The sequence below is a fragment of the Halichoerus grypus genome, chromosome 15 (genome assembly GCF_964656455.1).
Source record: "Halichoerus grypus chromosome 15, mHalGry1.hap1.1, whole genome shotgun sequence".
Lineage (NCBI taxonomy): Eukaryota > Metazoa > Chordata > Mammalia > Carnivora > Phocidae > Halichoerus > Halichoerus grypus.
The window spans coordinates 45087674-45104986 of NC_135726.1; the positions used below are offsets into that span (position 1 = coordinate 45087674).

At 54.3% G+C, this 17313-nt stretch overlaps 3 protein-coding genes across 27 annotated transcripts; 1 reads left to right on the forward strand and 2 right to left on the reverse strand.

The window, feature by feature from the left end:
• Positions 1-147: 147 nt before the first annotated feature.
• SDHAF1 (succinate dehydrogenase complex assembly factor 1) lies at positions 148-1300 on the forward strand. The gene has a single exon (XM_036068009.2). The coding sequence runs from the start codon at positions 263-265 to the stop codon at positions 617-619; it is 357 nt and encodes a 118-aa protein (XP_035923902.1). The 5' UTR covers positions 148-262; the 3' UTR covers positions 620-1300.
• A 6439-nt stretch (positions 1301-7739) lies between these two features.
• SYNE4 (spectrin repeat containing nuclear envelope family member 4) lies at positions 7740-11929 on the reverse strand. 4 transcript variants are annotated; one of them, XM_036067990.2, is made up of 8 exons: positions 11467-11929; positions 11125-11275; positions 10519-10662; positions 10111-10305; positions 9798-10038; positions 8823-8935; positions 8059-8114; positions 7740-7961 (listed from the first exon to the last, which is right to left on the reverse strand). In XM_036067990.2, the coding sequence occupies exons 1-8, from the start codon at positions 11754-11756 to the stop codon at positions 7784-7786; spliced, it is 1368 nt and encodes a 455-aa protein (XP_035923883.2). In that variant the 5' UTR covers positions 11757-11929; the 3' UTR covers positions 7740-7783. The 4 variants fall into 4 exon arrangements, with proteins under 4 accessions (XP_035923883.2, XP_035923881.2, XP_077919741.1 ...); XM_036067988.2 differs by having other exon boundaries at positions 8823-8900; positions 9790-10038; XM_078063615.1 differs by lacking the exon at positions 9798-10038 and having other exon boundaries at positions 8823-8900; positions 10080-10305.
• Positions 11930-11981: 52 nt separating this feature from the next.
• Positions 11982-17160, reverse strand: ALKBH6 (alkB homolog 6, nucleotide demethylase). 22 transcript variants are annotated; one of them, XM_078063618.1, is made up of 8 exons: positions 17085-17143; positions 16260-16338; positions 15890-15958; positions 15661-15730; positions 14362-14422; positions 13853-14004; positions 13530-13646; positions 11982-12442 (listed from the first exon to the last, which is right to left on the reverse strand). In XM_078063618.1, exons 3-8 carry the CDS (start codon positions 15937-15939, stop codon positions 12179-12181), a joined length of 714 nt encoding a protein of 237 aa, XP_077919744.1. In that variant the 5' UTR covers positions 15940-15958; positions 16260-16338; positions 17085-17143; the 3' UTR covers positions 11982-12178. The 22 variants fall into 22 exon arrangements, with proteins under 22 accessions (XP_077919744.1, XP_035923898.1, XP_077919746.1 ...); XM_036068005.2 differs by lacking the exon at positions 15661-15730 and adding an exon at positions 14934-15100 and having other exon boundaries at positions 15890-15996; positions 17085-17126; XM_078063620.1 differs by having other exon boundaries at positions 15890-15996; positions 17085-17126.
• Between the last annotated feature and the right edge of the window lie 153 nt (positions 17161-17313).

Genomic DNA, 17313 nt, shown 5'->3' on the forward strand with positions numbered 1-17313 from the left:
GTAACCTCTCAAGGACACAGATTCCTTGTGGTGCAGGCCTCCTGTGAACCAGCAGCTCCGCCCCTGAGCCGCAACATTGTGACGTAACTGCATCGACGGCCAATGGGACAACAAAGCAGGAGGCGGAAGTTTGGGAGTGCGCGGGCCGGGAGTGCGCGGGCCGGAAGTGTCCGTTGGCCCGCACAGCCGCTTCTCCCAAAGGTGCCGCGGCGCCACTGTTCGCGGGGCATTGCCCGCGAGCGCCGGCGGCCCGGCTGCTACCATGAGCCGGCCTAGCCGGCTGCAGAGGCAAGTTTTGAGCTTGTACCGCGAGCTGCTGCGCGCCGGGCGCGGGAAGCCGGGCGCCGAGGCGCGGGTGCGGGCCGAGTTCCGGCAGCACGCCTGCTTGCCACGCTCCGACGTGCTGCGTATCGAGTACCTGTACCGCCGCGGGCGGCGCCAGCTGCAGCTGCTACGCTCCGGCCACGCCACCGCCATGGGTGCCTTCGTGCGCCCGCGGGATCCAGCCGAGGAGTCCAGCGGCGCGGGGGCTCCAGGGACCCAGCCTGACAATGGTGCTTGTCCGAGGAATCCCCTCGGCATCATGGAGTCACCAGAGACCCTTCCCGATGGGCGATGACGGGCCGAGGAGCTCACCCGGTAGCACAGGGGAACCGAGGGCCCGCCTGACTGCGTGGGGAAACCGGGGAACCCGCCTCATGGAGGGTGAGGTGTCTTGAGAAGACATGTCCTGAGAAGACCAGCTGTCTGGATTGGGGGAATCGGAGAGCCCTCCAAGCGACGTGGAGTCCTAGAGACCCCTATGATGGATGCTGAGAGATGCCCGAACTTGCCCAATCCATGATGACGGGTCTACTCTCCCCATGAGGGTTGGGGCGGCTTGGTTGCTGGCTGGCTGAACTGTGACCAGCTGAGAGCTATTGACCGGAAAGGTTGGGGAGCCAGGACGCCCGCCGTCGGACAGAAGAGACACCCTTCTCTTGACCCTGGGCTCCCCTCTCTTGTATTTAACTCTGAGAAGAGCAGACTTTTTGCAGAGAAGTTTGGGAAGATACCCTGATGGATGGTGAGAAGCCCCGAACCCCCCTTTGGAAAACTTTCTTCCCATTAGTTGCGGCATACTAGGACCTGGGAAGAAGGGGCTGGGTTATCTTACCCCATCTGATCAAGTAAAGACCCCTCAAGACCTATACTTGATAATTCTAAGGGGGAACCCTGACTCCTGCGCCCTTTTCCCAGGACTGTTGAACAAAAGGAATAAAATCGGGGATGTGATTGCTTCCCTTTTGGTGGTCTTAAAGATTTCACATGTTTGGGGATTTTTGAAAGCGCCCTCACACCAAGAAGTGACCCTCTGGGAGGGATAGAGAAGAGCTGTCTCTTCCATGCTGGAGTCCTCTAGACTAGCAGATTGGTTGAAAGCAGCCTAGTTCTTGCTCCTGGGCAGATCCTCGGGACCCACCCCGATTTGACCCCAAAGAAACCCTAGTTGACTCCTTCATAGAAGGTAGTGAGGTAGGAGAGAAAATGGTGGAGCTGAGGCGGCCTGGGTGGTAACCCCGAGGCAGTACTGGGGACCTCAAACATGGCTAAAGAGTCCAGCCTCAGCTACAAGCGAGGATTTTTGTCCGCAAGGCCCAGGCATACCTCCTCCCGTATTCCTGGGTTGATCTTCCCTAGACATTCTCTGGGGTACTGCATTTTGCAGCACTGAATTCTGTTTGCGCCCACGTCGGTTACATAAGTGGAAAGCAGATGAATTCTTAGCAAATGCTGTTGGGAAGAGGAGGAGAGCCTTAGGAAAGGAACTCAGACTTCTGACCAAAGAGAGGATAGACAGAAGAGAAACATGACTCTGCTCTAATCCCCATGGGGGACACAGGTGCACAAAGAGTTATAAAGTGGAGTTGATATTTGAAGAATTATAAGGAGTTTCCCAGATGGTAGAGTTAGGCTTCTAAGCGGGAGGACCAGTGTGGGCAAAGGTCTGGAGGGGACAAAGGGGAGAAATGCAGGATTCCAGCTGGGGCCTGGATTGCCCCAGAGCTCAGGCTGTGTGGCTTGCACACATGGCTTCTACTTCAGTTGTCTCGGCTTGCTCATCTCTCTTCAGCCTCAGTTTTGTTTTGTTTTGTTTTCATCAGGGTGTTTCTGTTAATCCTGGCCTGACTCCAGCTCAATAAAAGCCAAAGTCTTGAAAGTGGCTAATGGCCCCGTAGCACTCACCTCTCCCTCTTGCTCACTCCTGGCTCCAAGAATTTGAGTGCTAAGAAGCTCCAGGATGGGAGTTTCTGGCAGGGCTGTAGGCAGTGAGCAACTTCCCACTGGGGCTGGGTGACCTGGGTCAGGAGGGGAGACATTCCATCCAGGTATTACAGATGAAGAGAGATTGTGTGGTAGAGAGAATGAGGGAGGGGAGTGCCTGATACGAGGGAGGAGGCTGTAGGTCATTGGTAAGTAAGAGCGTGGACTCGGGAACTGCAGTGCCTGGTTTCAGATCCTAACTCCAACATTTACTAATTATATGATCATGGGCCTGTGATTTAACCTCTTTGTTCCTCAATATCCTTATCTGTGAAATGGGCATCATAATAGGGCCTCCCTCATATGGCTGTTAGGATACAATGGATTAAATATGCGGTGTGGCACCAAATGGTGCCCCAACTCCATGACCCTCTTGCCTACTTGGGTCCACTTGGAGCTGAAGAAGAGGGTTTCCAGGAGACAGCCAGCTTCCTGCCCTGAACAGCTGTCCCAAGGGGCCAAGCCAGTGACCAGGTGCATGAGGTGATCTAGTGGGGCCTTGGGGACGTCTGGGAAACTCAGAGTACCTGATGAGGAACCACTAGCCACACCAACAAGTTACACCACTCTTTTTTTCTTTTTTTTTAAGATTTTATTTTTAAGTAATCTCTACACCCAACGTGGGGCTCAAACTTACAACCCCCAAATCAAGAGTCACATGCTCTACCGACTGAGCCAGCCAGGTGCTCCATGTTACCACCACTCTTGCTCAGCTCCCTCCCTCAGACAGCATTGGACAATCCTGGATATGAATGATGTGGAGGAATGACTAGGATTTTCTTGACAGCATAAAAGTAGTGTGATTTGATTTTAAAGCAATCCTGATCTGGAGATGTTCCATGAATTGCTCATGAGTAAAAGGATATGATGTCTAGGATTGGCTTCAGAGTAATCTAGGAGAGGGGAGTGGGTGCCTGGGAGGATTAAACAGGAGTGGCTCTGAACTGATAATGACTGGAGCTGGTGATGAGTCCACGAAGACTTGTAATGCTGTCCCTTCTTTTGTACAAGTTCTCAAAGTATCCGAATTGAAGTTGGGAAAACAAAACAAATTCTGTTGGTCCCCAGCCTAACTCAGAAGTCCTCACTGTGGTCCACAAGGCCTCATCTGATCTGGCCCATCACCTCTCTCACCTCACCTCCTTCTACTTTCTCCCTCTACCACTCATGCTCCAACTACATTGGCCTTCCCCCTTGCCAGGCACACTTCTACCTCCGGGGCCTTTGCACTTTTTCCCTCTACCTGGAACACTCTTCCTCCAGGTCTGCACTGTCCAATATAACAGGGAGCAACCTGAGATTTGACGATTTGAAATGTGACTGAGGGCCACCTGGCTGGCTCAGTTGGAAGATGCGACTCTTGATCTTGGGGTCATGAGTTCAAGCCCCATGTCTGGTGTAGAGATTACTTAAATAAACTTTTAAAAAATACGATTTGGGACTGAGGAATTAAAAAAATTTTTATAAATTTTTTTAAAGATTTGAGAGAGAGAGTGAGCGGGAGAGACAGGGAGAGAGAATCTGAAGCAGACTCTGCGCTGAGCACAGAGCCCAACCTGGGGTCGATCCCACAACCCCAAGATCATGACCTGAGCCGAAACCGAGAGGCGGGTGCTCAACTGACTGAGCCACCCAGGAGCCCCCAAAATTTTATAAATTTTAAGTAATTTAAAAATTTTTTAAAGATTTTATTTATTTATTTGACAGAGAGAGACACAGCGAGAGAGGGAACGCAAGCAGGGGGAGTGGGAGAGGGAGAAGCAGGCTTCCTGCTGAGCATGGAGCCCGATGTGGGGCTTGATCCCAGGACCCTGGGACCATGACCTGAGCCGAAGGCAGACGCTTAACGACTGAGCCACCCAGGCGCCCCAGTAATTTAAATTTTAAAACAAGCAGTGTAAAATGTTTTTTTCCATTAAACACAACTTTGTTGTTTTGGTTGGATTACATTTCATTTTATCTGTTGAAAAGTGTCTGAATTGAGATGTGCTCTAAAGTATAAAATACACACCAGGGGTGCCTGGGTGGCTCAGTTGGTTAAGCGTCCGACTCATGGTTTCAGCTCAGGTCATGATCTCAGGGTCGTGAGATTGAGGCTGTGTCGGGCTCCATGCTCAGCATGGAGTCCACTTGAGATTCTTTCTCCCTCTCCTCCTGCCCCTCCCGCTCATACTCTCTTTCAAATAAATAAATCTTTAAAAAAATAAAATAAAATACACACAAGATTTCAAAGACTTAGTAAGAAAAAAGAATTGTAAAATATCACATTTTTAGATTGATTATATATTGAAGTGATAATATTTTGGGTATACAGGGTTAAATAGAGTAAAAATTATTAAAATTAATTTTACCTGTTTCTACTGTTTACTAGAAAAGTTATTTTTTTTAAAGATTTTATTTATTTATTTGAGCGAGCGAGCGCAAGCAGGAGGGGAAGGGCAAAGGGAGAGGGAGCGGGAGACGCTGGGAGCCCTATGCGGGGCTCGATCCCAGGACCCTGAGATCATGACCTGAGCCAAAGGCAGATGCTTAACTGACTGAGCCACCCAGGTGCCCCATGGAGATGGGCCCTCCACGCAAATGCCAGATCTGGGGGCTGGGGGCCCCGGGGTGGGGGAGGGTGGTATGTAGAGGCCACTTTTAGGCAACAGCCTTGAGCGATGGAAAGTTGAGCAAGGCAACAGGGCCCACATCGGCCACCAAGCTGAATGCAAAAAGGCTCATTAAGCGACCCACCTGGAAATAATCATAGGCCCTCACTGACCAATGGGCTACCTCAAGCAGGCACAATTACCAAAAAGGGGGAAATTCCATACATTCCCATATTTTCTCACTCCACCCTGTAACTATAGCCCCTTACCACCGCCTCTTAGCAGAGTCTCTCCTTTGCTGTCCTGCTCACTGCTCCATTGTGGTGTATTCAGAAAACTTCTATCTCCTTTAAAAAGTTATAATAAAATTATATTTGTGCCTCACATTATATCTGTCTGGGACAGCACTGCTCTAGGAGTCCTGTGGCTTGTTTCCTCACTACAATTTACCCTAATCACATAATTACAACATAATGACATAATTGTCTCCCTGAGGCCTTCCTCAACTGCCCTAATTAAATTGTATCCCCTTTCCCTTTGCCTACTTTAGTTTTCTCCTTAACACTTAATCACCATCTGACCTTTACATATTTTACCTAGTCCTTTTATTGACTGTTGATTGCCTCCATTAGAATGTTGGCCCCAGGGGGACAAGGATTTTCACCTGTCTTGTTCACTGTCGTAGTCCTGCTCTTTGACCAGGAACTGACTGACTCAAAGCAGACACTCAGTTTTGAGTGAATGAATAAATGAATGGCACAGACTTGTTCCATTACCCAGTCAGTTGGGTCAGTATTACCAAGACTCTGCCCACACTGTGTGTGGTGAGTCTAGGGAGACCTGGCTCTTCCTTGTTTGGGGACAGAGACTTGGTGTGGAAACAAGACAGACCCTGGTTTGCGTTCTGGTTTTTCCCTGAACCTGGAGTCTCTTGGAATCTGCTGCTTCCTGCCTCCCTCCCTCGGTGTCCATTCCACCTTCTGGTGACAGCCCCCCAGTTTTCTTTGGAGACCCGCTCCCCCCCACTTTCAGTACACATGGTTTAGGAGGGCTGACTGCAGCTGCCAGGGGAGCAGGTGACACTGGCCAGGGGAGCCAGCTTTGGGACTCTGGTTGGAGCTGTAAGGGAAGAGTGAAGTCCTATTGGCTGCTAAATTGGTGCGATGTGTGCTTGGAGGCTTTGAGGGGCACTCTGGCTACCACTAGGGAAGCCAAACCAGTGGAAAGAACTGAGAGATGGAAATACCATGTGTGCCCCTCGACCCAACGGTACTTGCGGCCTGAACTTTTCAGTTACCCACAAATTAGTTCCCATTTCTGCTTACATCAGTGGGGATTGGGCTTCAGCTACTTGCTCCCTGTGTGGCCTTGAGCTAGAGGCTTCCTCTCTTCCCCCAAGAGCCTCAGTTTCATGTTCTATTAAGTGGGGACACACCATTGGGTGGTTGTGAGCATTAAAGAAGGGATGTGTGTTTAGTGCACATCCAGGAGCCTGGCACAGGGCTCCTGCCTCTGTTCTTGAGTCTGGTCCTGTTCCTCTTGTCCTGACTGCATAAACTCCGAGGAGAGGATGAGCTCAGACACCTGAGGCTGAGGACTGGACTCCGGGACCAAGCCCTCGCAATTCAGCTTGGTGTCGTCAAGACCCCGGGAAAGTGGGATTTCATAGTCTTACACCAGGGATGGCCCAGTCTGGGAGTCCGCCATGTAGAATTTTTTAAGATTTTATTTATTCATTTGACGGAGAGAGAGAGAGAAGCCGGGGGAGCAGCAGGTAGAGGGAGAGGGAGAAGCAGGCTCCCCGTGGAGCAGGAAGCACAATGCGGGGCTCGATCCCAGGACCCTGAGACCATGACGCGAGCTGAAGGCAGATGCTCAACCAACTGAGCCACCCAGGCGCCCCCCCCCCCATGTAGAATATTTGAACAGAGCACCTGTATGGATGCCGGACAGGGGCTGTAGCAGGTGTCGGCAGCTGGCTCACGTCACCTGCATCCTTCCCGCACACACTTCGAGCTTCCTGGGGCAAGCACCTGTGCCTCTCTGCCTGTGGAGCCTGGACAGGCAGGAGAGGCGGGATGTGCTGGGGAGTTGGCATCTCCAGGAACAGTCCCTAACCAATGAGACACAGAAGCTGGTACATAAATGCCACAACTTCTTCACCCTTTGGGTGGAACCACTTTGAGTGTGTTCCATAGACTCTCCCAGAGGACCCTAGTGGGATGGAGCCCCAGATGCCCAGCAACCAGCTCATCAACTGCCTTCCCTGGCTCACTTCCCCCACGCCCCTAATCAGTCTGCTTAGGGGGTCACCTCCCCAATAAACTACTTGTGCTTGAATCTTTGTCTCAGGGGCTGGGGGACCCCGATCCAAGATGGGGTGATTTCGTTCTGTGTTGTACACTCAAAGCAAAGGGATCTGTGGAGGGGGCCGTCCAGACATCAGAGCTATATTCCAAATTCTGAACTCAGACACCCAGTATCTTCGCACATTCTGCTATGGTCTGAATGTGCCCCCTCAAAATTCATATGCTGAAATCCTAACCCCCAATGTGATAATATTAGGAGGTGACGCTTTTAGGGAGGGATTAGGTCATGATGGTGGAGCCCTCATGGAAGGGATTTAGAGACCGTATGAAAGCTCCCTGCCCCTTCTGTCATGTAAGGAGACAGCGAGAAGGCAACCATCTGTGAAGCAGGAAGCAGCCCTCATCAGATACCCAATCTGCTGGCACCTTGATCTTGGACTTCCCAGCCTCCAGAACTGTGAGAAACAAACTTCTATTGTTTATAAGCCACCCAGTCTGTGACTTTATTACAGTAGACCACACGGACTAAGACACATCATTTGACAGTGACCGTTTATTACATATGTCTGGGCTACATACTCAGATTGGGGGGGGACCATTGACATAGCTGAGCACCAGGTAAGGTGTCCTGGTCAGTCGGGCAGGACAGCAGCAGGAGCCCCCTGAAGGTGGCAGGAGCAACATGGCACCCACCAGGAGAAGGAAGAGGAGGAGGAGGAGGAAGGTCAGGGAGTGCCCGGATGCAGGAGGAGGGGCTCTGTGAAGGGAAATGCAGTGTTAAGTGCGTGGTGCACTGCCACCATGATCATGCCCTGCTCCCCCCACACCCCAGACCCATCTCCCAGGCATCTCACCCGGGGTCTACCTCCAACATCAAGTCCTGGAGATTGGGAGATGCTTGCTTCTTGTCCTAAGGGGAGACAGCAGCCAGCAGCAGAACGGATGGAAGTAACACTTAGTCTGGACTCTTCCTTACTACGACAGACCTACAGGGCTGAGTTTATTTTTCCTCCTTTCCTGGCGCTCCCTGAACCCTCAGGACCCAACCCACATGGGCTTGGAATATCTCCAAGCGGGGTGGATATCTGTGCCTGCCCTCCATCCAATCTTCCTTTTCCTGATAACGGTGGCTCGATGTGTGCAGGGGGTGGAGGGCATCCTGCCTCCCCACCCTCAGACCTTCGGGCTCTCCCCACTTCCATGACTGGGCATGTGAGCCCGATCTGGCCAACGAGAGCACTCCATCAGCTTGGCCACCGTGATTGGTTCAGGGTGTAGGTCATGACCCAAGCTGGCCAAGTGGGAGTCAGCCCTGGGACTTTGCTGCCAGTAGGTCGGTGGCGCTCTGCTTCTCCTTGGGTGGGTGAACCAGTGGGACGTGAGTGTTTAGCTGCTGGGGCCGCCATTTGCTGAGAAGGAAACCACCTTGGAGAAGAAGAGCCCGAGAGAGGGAAGGACTGAGCCCTGATAGCACCTGAGATCTTTTCAGCAGCACCTGGACTTTTCACTTACATGAAAAAATAGCATCCCTTTCTTTTGTGTAATTCAATTTGGGCTAGGTTTCTGTCACTTGCCATCAAGATACCCGAGTGATAGCCCTGGCTGAGGACCTGCTCACCTGAGACTTCTGGAGCAGGGAACATCTTTGGTGACCTGCCAAGTGTTTCCGGTGGTTGAAGCCCGACATGAGCATGTCCTGTGGGGAAAGAGAGGTGTGGGGTCCTTGGAGAACTAGGGACAGACACAAAGTTGGGCAAGGGCCAAGACGGGCTTGTCACAGAGATGAGATTCTGGGGGAAGAAAAAGATCTCAGGGAGAGAGAAAAAGAGGGGGCAGAGCCGAAGAAACCAAGAGAAAAGAGACATTACTTATTCATTCATTCAACAAATATTTAATGAGTGTCTATTACATGCCAGGCATTGTTCTAGAATCTATATACACAGGCAAAGTCCTAGCGTCCACAGAGCTTATATTCCAGCAGAGAGAGACTACACATAAATAAATGTACAATGACAAGATGTGGTAAGTACTGTTAGGAAATTAAGAGGTTAAGGAGTGATCATGTTTGGAAGTCAGGGCAGGCCTCTCTGAAGAGGTGACATTTGGGAGGGGCGCCTGGCTGGCTTGGTTGGTAGAGCATGTGACTCTTGATCTCAGGGTTGTGAGTTCAAGACCCACGTTGGGCATAAAACTCAGTTAAAAAATTTTTTTGTGACATTTGGGGAGAGACTGGAATGAAGTGAGGAGATGAAGGGGCATGAGTCTGGGGGCTTTGAAATATGAGTGACTTTGGAATGAAGAACAAGGAGGCTAACGTGGCTGCAGAGGGGAGAGTGAGGGAGAGCGGGGGCAATGGGGAAGTGCAGATAGAGACCACAAGAGGGAAAACAGAAGACACAGAGACCAAGAGAGGCAGGGGGGGAGGGAGGGAGGGAGGGAGGACAACATTGAGACAGCAAGAGAGAAAGAGACACTGAGAGAGATTGAGGGAGAGACAGAGCCACCAAGAAGTACCCTAATAAGAGACACACAGAGGTGTCCCAAGGGTGCCTGTGGGGGAGGGGGTATCCCCCACCTGCTCTCACCTCAAGGCCTTGTCCCCTGCCCTGGGGGCCTCTGTGGCCACACAGCTCACAGGGAGCTCCTGGTGTCCAGGCTGTCTTTTGCCCCAAGGGCCTGAGGCCTCCAACATCCCCTGCCGGGTCCCACTCCAACTCTGCGGGAGTGGGGTAGCTACTGGGTGCCCAGGGCCCCCAGACCCCACCAGGTCCTGGCCCGTCCAAGTCCCCCTCGACTTCCAAGTCCTGATCCAGTCGGCTGGCCTCCTCAAATACCTGGTCAGAGGACAGAGTCATGGGGGGTGTGGAATTGGTACCTGGGGTGGGGCCTGCCAGGGTGGGCCATACCAGGCTAGAGCTGACCAGCTGGGCCTCCAGCCACCACAGTCGCCGAAAGATGCTGCCTCGGTGGGCTCTGAGGGCCCTCAGGACCTGCTCCAGCGATGCCTGGGCCCGCGGCCCACTCCGCTGTGCCAGCCCCTCACCGAACGCCAGCAGGGCATCCACACGCTCAGCTGCCCCACGCAGGTCTGCCTGGAGGGCCTGGGGATACAAGGTCAGACACCACCCGCCATCCCCCACCCGTACCCCCACACCCAGGAGCACCAGAGGTCTGGGACCTGGAGTTACATCCCTTCTTGTCTTTCCTACCCAGACACCTGGCACGTGGAATAAACCCATTTCCCACCCCAGGAAGCTGGCACCCACTCCTGAGGCCCTGCTCGCCCTCCCACATCTTGGCCTCCCGCTGCCCACCTGCAGCTGGCCCATCCTGCTCTGGGCTGATGCCCAGGGCCCCAGGCCTTGCTCTTGGTCCTGCAGCCGGAGGCCCAGCCCCAACAGGCATAGGGCTAGGCTGTCCTGCTCAGCCTCCAATACCTCCTGGCCGGAGCTGAGGTGCTGGGGAATACAGGGGACTGAGTTAGGGCCGGAGGGCCACCCCTCTGCTGCTCCTCCTGTCACAGCGTCCAGCTCTGGGTCTGCACCAGGGTGGCTCCCACCTGGAGTCCTTCCCGGGGGAACCAGGCCTGAAGACCTCTAGTTCAAAGCCTCCAGGTTTTCAAGGCTCCTAGAAACATGGACATATGGGGCCTGGGGGCCTGGACAGGGAGGGGTGATGGAGCTGGATATCCCCACAAGGAATGGGACTGTACCAGAGTCAATGATGAAATAATTCTCTCCCAGTTGGTAAAACAATGAAAATCTTCTATTGTGATTGGTAAGTCATTTTCTAGAGCATCCCCCGCCCCCCTCCCCCCCCCACAGATACCCAACGCTTTTCCAGAATCATCATCTCATCCCCAGAATCTGGGGGAGAGGAAGTGGGGGCTGCCACAAGGGGCCTGGATCACCTCAGCTTACCTCACAGGGTTTGCCCCCAGCTGGGTCCTCACTGGAAGAGGGTGTTGGCAATCTGAGGGGACCAGCAGCAGGCTCAGTGCCCCTCAACCCACCCTGGAAGTGTTGGGGAGGGTCCAAGGCGTCTTGCCCCAGTTTCTGGGCCTGGTCCGGTCTGGGAGGTATGAAGCATCGACAGGCCTCTGGGTGCCTAGATGCCCATTATCCACCCTACCTCACCCCTGTCCGCAGCTCCCTCTGCCACGTCCCTAGGTGATCATAGCCACAGTACCTCTCACCCTCAAAATGCCCCCGCTACTGCCCCCACCCTTTTGGGACCCAAGTTTCAAAAGCCCCAGCCCCTACCTGATTCTCTCCCCTCCAGATGCAGGGCAGATGGTACATCCAGCAATGTCCAGTTCCCTAGGGGCTCCAGGGGGGTGGTTGAGGGGCTCTGAGGGGAGTCTAGGGCCCGGAGGTGGGGGCAGGGCCATAGCTGGGAGCCTGGGGATAGAGTCAGTGAGGATCCCCAGTGAGAGCCCTTTCCCTGGCTCCTGGGCAGCCAGAGGCCCAGGAGCAGGCTCAGCTCTACCTTCTAACAAGCAGAACCTGGACACAGGTAACCTGATGCCCAGCTCAGGTGACAGCAGTACCATTTAACTCCTTCCTCCCGAGCCGGCCAGTTAGCTGAACCTAGGCTCACCCCATTCATCCTACCTAAGGGGCTTCCAGATAGAACCCTGACCCAAGAGTCCTGGATTCTAACCCCACTCAGGGACCATACATCTGACCCCAGGGCCCACACCATCCAAGGTCCCAGACACTGCCCCTCAGGAACCCACGCATCTGCCCCCCGCCCACCCAATCCAAAACCAAAGAGAGATTTTTATTGGTTTATTTGAAATGCAACCTCTTCCTGTAGTTTCCACGAAGTTACAGGGAAAATAAATAACCCGCGGTGTGGGGGGAGCGGGGGGGCCTCCCGCCTCGGCCCCAGGGTTCCAAGGTCACAGGGTCGCAGCTGCCAGGAGGGAGGAGGCGCAGAGCCGGGGAATGCGAGCGGGCCGGGCGCCTGGCTTCACTTGCCGAGCAGGAGGCCGGTGCGCAGCACGCGGGGCACGCGGCGTATGGTCAGCGAGACGCGCGTGCCGCGCACCAGGCTGGCTCCGGGCCGCGCCGACGGGCAGGCGGCGGCGTTGGGCGGCAGGGAGGTGGCGTCCAGCGCGTCCACGCGGGCAGCCGCGATGCCGTGGAGGAGGCGCGTGTAGGCGGTGCCTCGGAGCACCAGCAGGCTGCGCGGTTCCAGCAGCAGCGAGGTGGCTGGCCGGGGCGGGGACCGGGGCTGCGGGGAGGGCTGAAGGTCAGCAGGTCCCCAGAAGTCAGGGGCTTAGAGTGATCAGCGGATTTTAAAGGTGGGGGGGGTGGTGGTGGTGGTGAGTAGGTCAGCGAGTTCCCAGAGGCCAAGGCTGAGGGGCAAGCGTGCTCCCTGGGAGAAGCTCTGGAGTGGAAATCCTACGGGACTCGGTTAGTGGGCGCAGGTGGGGGGCAAGGACCAGCAGTCCCTTGGTTGCAGCTTGGACCCAGGGCTCGGTAGTCCTAGGAAACTGGATGGAACTGGACTGAGGGCTTGGCTGAAGCGAAAAAGGGGCCACAGTGAGGTGGGGAGGAGCCGGTGTGGTCTGGGCCTGTCTACAAACATCAGGATGTTTGAGGACACCCACACAGTAGAAGGGGGTGTCAGCCTATCCAGGAGCATGTAGGGCGAAAAAGGTGCAGCTGGGATCAGGGTGTCCAGGGGAGTTTCTGTGAACCCTGAGGTATCGGAAGTGCATTCCTCAGAGAAAGGTCAGGGAAGCTGCTATCATATGCAGCCCTCACAGAAGGGAGTCGGTGTATCTGGGGGGCCCGTGAGCAGCGAGTCATGGGTTGAGGCCCCAAGGAGAATGTGAGGTTGTCCTACAAGGCAGATCTACACTACTGGAGTGGCAGAGAGGTCTGTGTTGGGGTGCCCTGTGCAGTGGGCAAAGAGAGGATGTCTAAGAGGACGTCAGGGACACCCGCGAGTAAATGGTATTGGGGTATCTGAGGATATCAGTGTCTGTTGGAGTACTGGGGAGTCCTGCATAGGGTATATGGACCTTGGGCTATTGGAGCACTCTGAACATGTGGGGCCAGGGGATCCGTAGGGCATCGGGGCATCGATTTAGCAGGTGAGGGTACTGGGGTGTCTACAGATATCATTTCTAGGCACCCTGCAAATGGATGGGGCTGGAGTCTGGGAGGATGTGGGTGCATTCCATGAGGGGACGGGGGGAAGGTGTCTGGAAGAGTATCAGGGGTACCCTGCAAGCAGGAGGGACTGGGGCCTCTTGGAGGAGGTGGGATGTCGGGACGCCCACAAGTGGCTGGGACAGTGTCTCGGGGCCCACCTGCTCTGCAGGGTCATCATCCTTTGGCTGCCGCGGCTCGTACAGGTCCAGCATGGTGTGGGAGCCCAGGCTGATGGTGCTGACGGTCGGGTAGTAGAGTGGCCCGTCCTCGTGGGGCTAGGGAGTGGGCACCAGGGCTGGACAGGGCAGGAGTCCACACCCCCCACCCTCTGGGGCTCAAGGAGGGTGCCCCTGCTTGGGATGGGGGGGGTGAATGCCTGGTTGGGGTATGCGGCTGCTTAATGAGTAGAGGTGGGTCAACACAATGCCCTGCCCCATGGTGGGTCGGAGGTCTGAGGGTCGGGGCGAAGGTGTGTGCTTACCATGATGCCCTCCCCAGGCAGATACTGGTTCACAAGGACGTGGTTGGCTGGGAGACCCCCAAAAAGGCTGAGGTCAGATACTTTGTCCACGTAGCGCTGGAGCCACAGAGGAAGCCGCTCAGGAACCATCCCCCGGGGATGGGGGAGCCCACCTGGGAGAGGGCAATGGGGTCCTGAGGACGCCCAACCGAGGAGCCCTGGCACCTGCAGCCCCCATTAGGGATATCCCAGTGGCTGGGAGCACTCTGACCCTGGGGAACCTCTGACTCTGGAGACCACCATCCGACGCTTCCAAGGCGTCCTGACTTCTTCAAACCCCTGGACACTTTGAGATACCCCCCAACTCATCAGGAAATCCCTCATCTCTCAGAACCTCTGCTCACCCCTCAGAATCCTCCTGGCCCTTGGAAGCCCTTGAACCCTCAAGGACCCACCCAGTGTCCCAACCTGAGCCACCTGCCCCAGCCTACATCCCCAAATTGCCCATGCCCCCAGGCAGGGACACTTACCCCAGTTCTGTAACTTCCTCCCAGAGAGCTGGGTCCACTTTGGCTTTGGGGCATTGAAGACCTAGGAGGTGGGGAGGGGTCAGTCCTTTTTCAGGACCACTCTGATTCTCCCACCCAGGTCAACATAGGCCCTCTACCTGGGATGGGAATGGGTCATCTCAAAGTCTGTGGGATTATTCTCTGAGACAGTGTTCCCAGGATTTTGTTGTTTGCCCTCGCCCCTGTGTCTACCAGGATCAAGGAAAGGAACCAGAGCTACACAATCATGGTCTGAATCTACTCAGAGCTCTGGGCTGGACTGGACTCTTTTAACCCAGCAAATAGTGTGCCCTCTGTAATTTCCTGAATCCTGGGCTATCTCGGCACAGCCTGACTTCTGGAACCTCTTTGTTCCTATCACCTGGGGGAGGAAATGTGCTAGGCTGGGCTATCTCAGCATAGCAAAGAGAGTACTTTGAAAATTCTCCGCTGCCAAGATCCCAAGAGTCTAGAATGGGCAATCTCCAAGAAGTCTGTAATCTACTCGATAATCTCCTCATTCCTTTCACAGTTATGGGGCTGGAATGGGCTACCTCAGCACAAGAGTCTGTGTTCTGTGGGGTGCCTGGGTGGCTCAGTCGGTTAAGCATCTGACTCTTGATCTTGGCTCAGGTCATGATCTCAGGGTCCTGAGATGGAGTCCTGCATCAGTCTCCACGCTCAGCGGGGAGTCTGCTTGAGATTCTCTCTCTCCCTCTCTCTTAAAAAAAAAAAAAAAAAAAAAAAGTGTCTGTGTTCTGTTGCTAACTTATTCCTGGGACTCAACTTGACAAGACTACTTGGGATGGCATAAGGAAGATCTGTGCTCTGTAACTAAAGTCTGAGGCTGCAAAAGCTCTGAGCTTTGTAAATTCTTTTTTCCCCAAACCTTAAGAATAGAATACAGAATACTGGGCCATCTCAGCAACAGGTGATCCGTGCTTGGTGACCTTGTTCCCAAGACTCTGGCTGGGTCTATGCTGAGCTATCTCAGCAGAGGGAAGAGTTTACCCTGTAGCATTCTGATGCCTGGGTTATGTCAGCAAAGAAATCTGAAACTGCAAATTCTTAATTCCCCCAACCTCAAGGGCCCAAACTGGGCTATCTCAGCCTATGTTTATAACCCCCTTTTCTCTATGATAGCAGGATTGAGCTACCTCAGCACAGAGGGCAGGAGGTTTGTAACTTCCTTGTTTCTAGCATAAGGAATCTGTTTCTAGCAATTTCATCTGTTTTGGAGGCTGGACTGGGCACAGGGAGTCTGAGCTGCGTAATAACTACCTTTCTAAGATCACTTTGGTTTCCCCTAAGCCTCCTGGGAAAGGCTCTTTCTGACAGGCCCCAGCAGGTCCTGCGAGAGAAATAGGGAAGATGAGGGATGGGTGCTGGGTGGCACTCTCCTTCCTGCCAGGATCTTCACTGCAGCCTTAGGCTCTCTCACACAGAACCTAGGGTTTGGGGAGGGATCTGGGAAGGAGGGAAAAACAAACCAGAAGGGTGCTGGGGTTACCTGTCGAAGCAAATACTCTTCCTCTTCCTTGGAGATGAAGTCAGGGACATAGTAGATTATAGGTGGTGCCTAGGATACAGAGCCCCCTGAAGGTGCAGCCCTTAGACCTACACAGGAGCCCTAGTATCACTGAGCAGACTCTGAAAGAGGCTCCGGATGTTCCCAGACAGGCCAGGGCCTGACCTCAAAGGACTAATGTCCATTTTGGGGGTGGGAAGTGGGGATGAGGGTGGGGCTATATCCTGAGGGTAAGAAGGAATTTGGAGGGAGGGAGCAGTCCCAGCCCACAGACGCAGGAGTCATTATCCCCACTCTTATCTCCCACCCTCTAGTCCCCACCTTCACCCTCTGCACCCCCAGTCCTGACAACCTGCTCCACCCTGAATGGTTCCAGGGCTGGAACCCTGGCGTCCTGATCCTCCATCGACACCAACTCCATGCACCCAGTCCTGTGGGGGAGGGGAGGACACTCTGAAGTCACCAAGCCTCCCACCCTCAGGCTATGATCCTATTTTCTGCTTTATCAAGGGCCAGGGCCTCACCTCAGCCCTACAGGGAAACTTACTTGGTTTCTAAAACCCGAGTCCTCAGCATCTCAAAAGCCACCCGGGCACAGTGCACCCAGAACGCTGCCCCACTGCCCCAAACTCCATCCACAACGGCCCATCAAACTACACACATTTTTGCCCTCTTAAGCCTCTCACAGAGAAATCCTCTGACCTCACTGGGAGCCATTCTCAAGAGCTCCACGCATAGCTTCCATGGCTGCACCCAAAGCCCCTTCAAACAGTTTGAGATCCCATCCTAACAACATCAGGTTACCAAGCAACCATGAGTCTGGCTGTCCAACAATATTCAAAGTCACCACGCACCCTCTTCCCGCCTCAAACCCTTTCAGATGCCCCATTCTCAACACCCATGTGCCCCCAATCTGAGTCTCCTCAGATCTCCCCATTCCGGCCCCTTTCACACTTCTCCTCCCAAGAGCCCCTTCCCTGCAGCCACCTTAGGCCTTCAGTCCGGAGCCTGACTCCTCTCCAACCTTCTTCCCTACCTGAACCCCTCAGACTCCCAACCCCGAGTCTCCTAGAATTCCACACTGAGCTTCCCTGGACTCCCATCTGAGCTTCCTCAGGTCCCCATTCTCAGCCCTCTCGGACCCCCATCTCCATCCCCAGCCACCCCCAAAACTGACCGTCCACCAGTGTCCCCTCCAGCACCCGAGTTAAACACCCCCATTCCCTTCCCAGCCACTTCCGCCCCACGTTCCTGACGCAGGTTTCCTCAGACCAACGGGAACTCTCAAAGGTTCTAAGCGTCCGCCTTCCACCCAATCGGCGCTCTCACCCAATATTGCCCCGCCCCTTCGCCCTCTTTCAGTGATAGGCTGCACCTCCTGGCCCCTGAGCCACTGGGGATCCTTC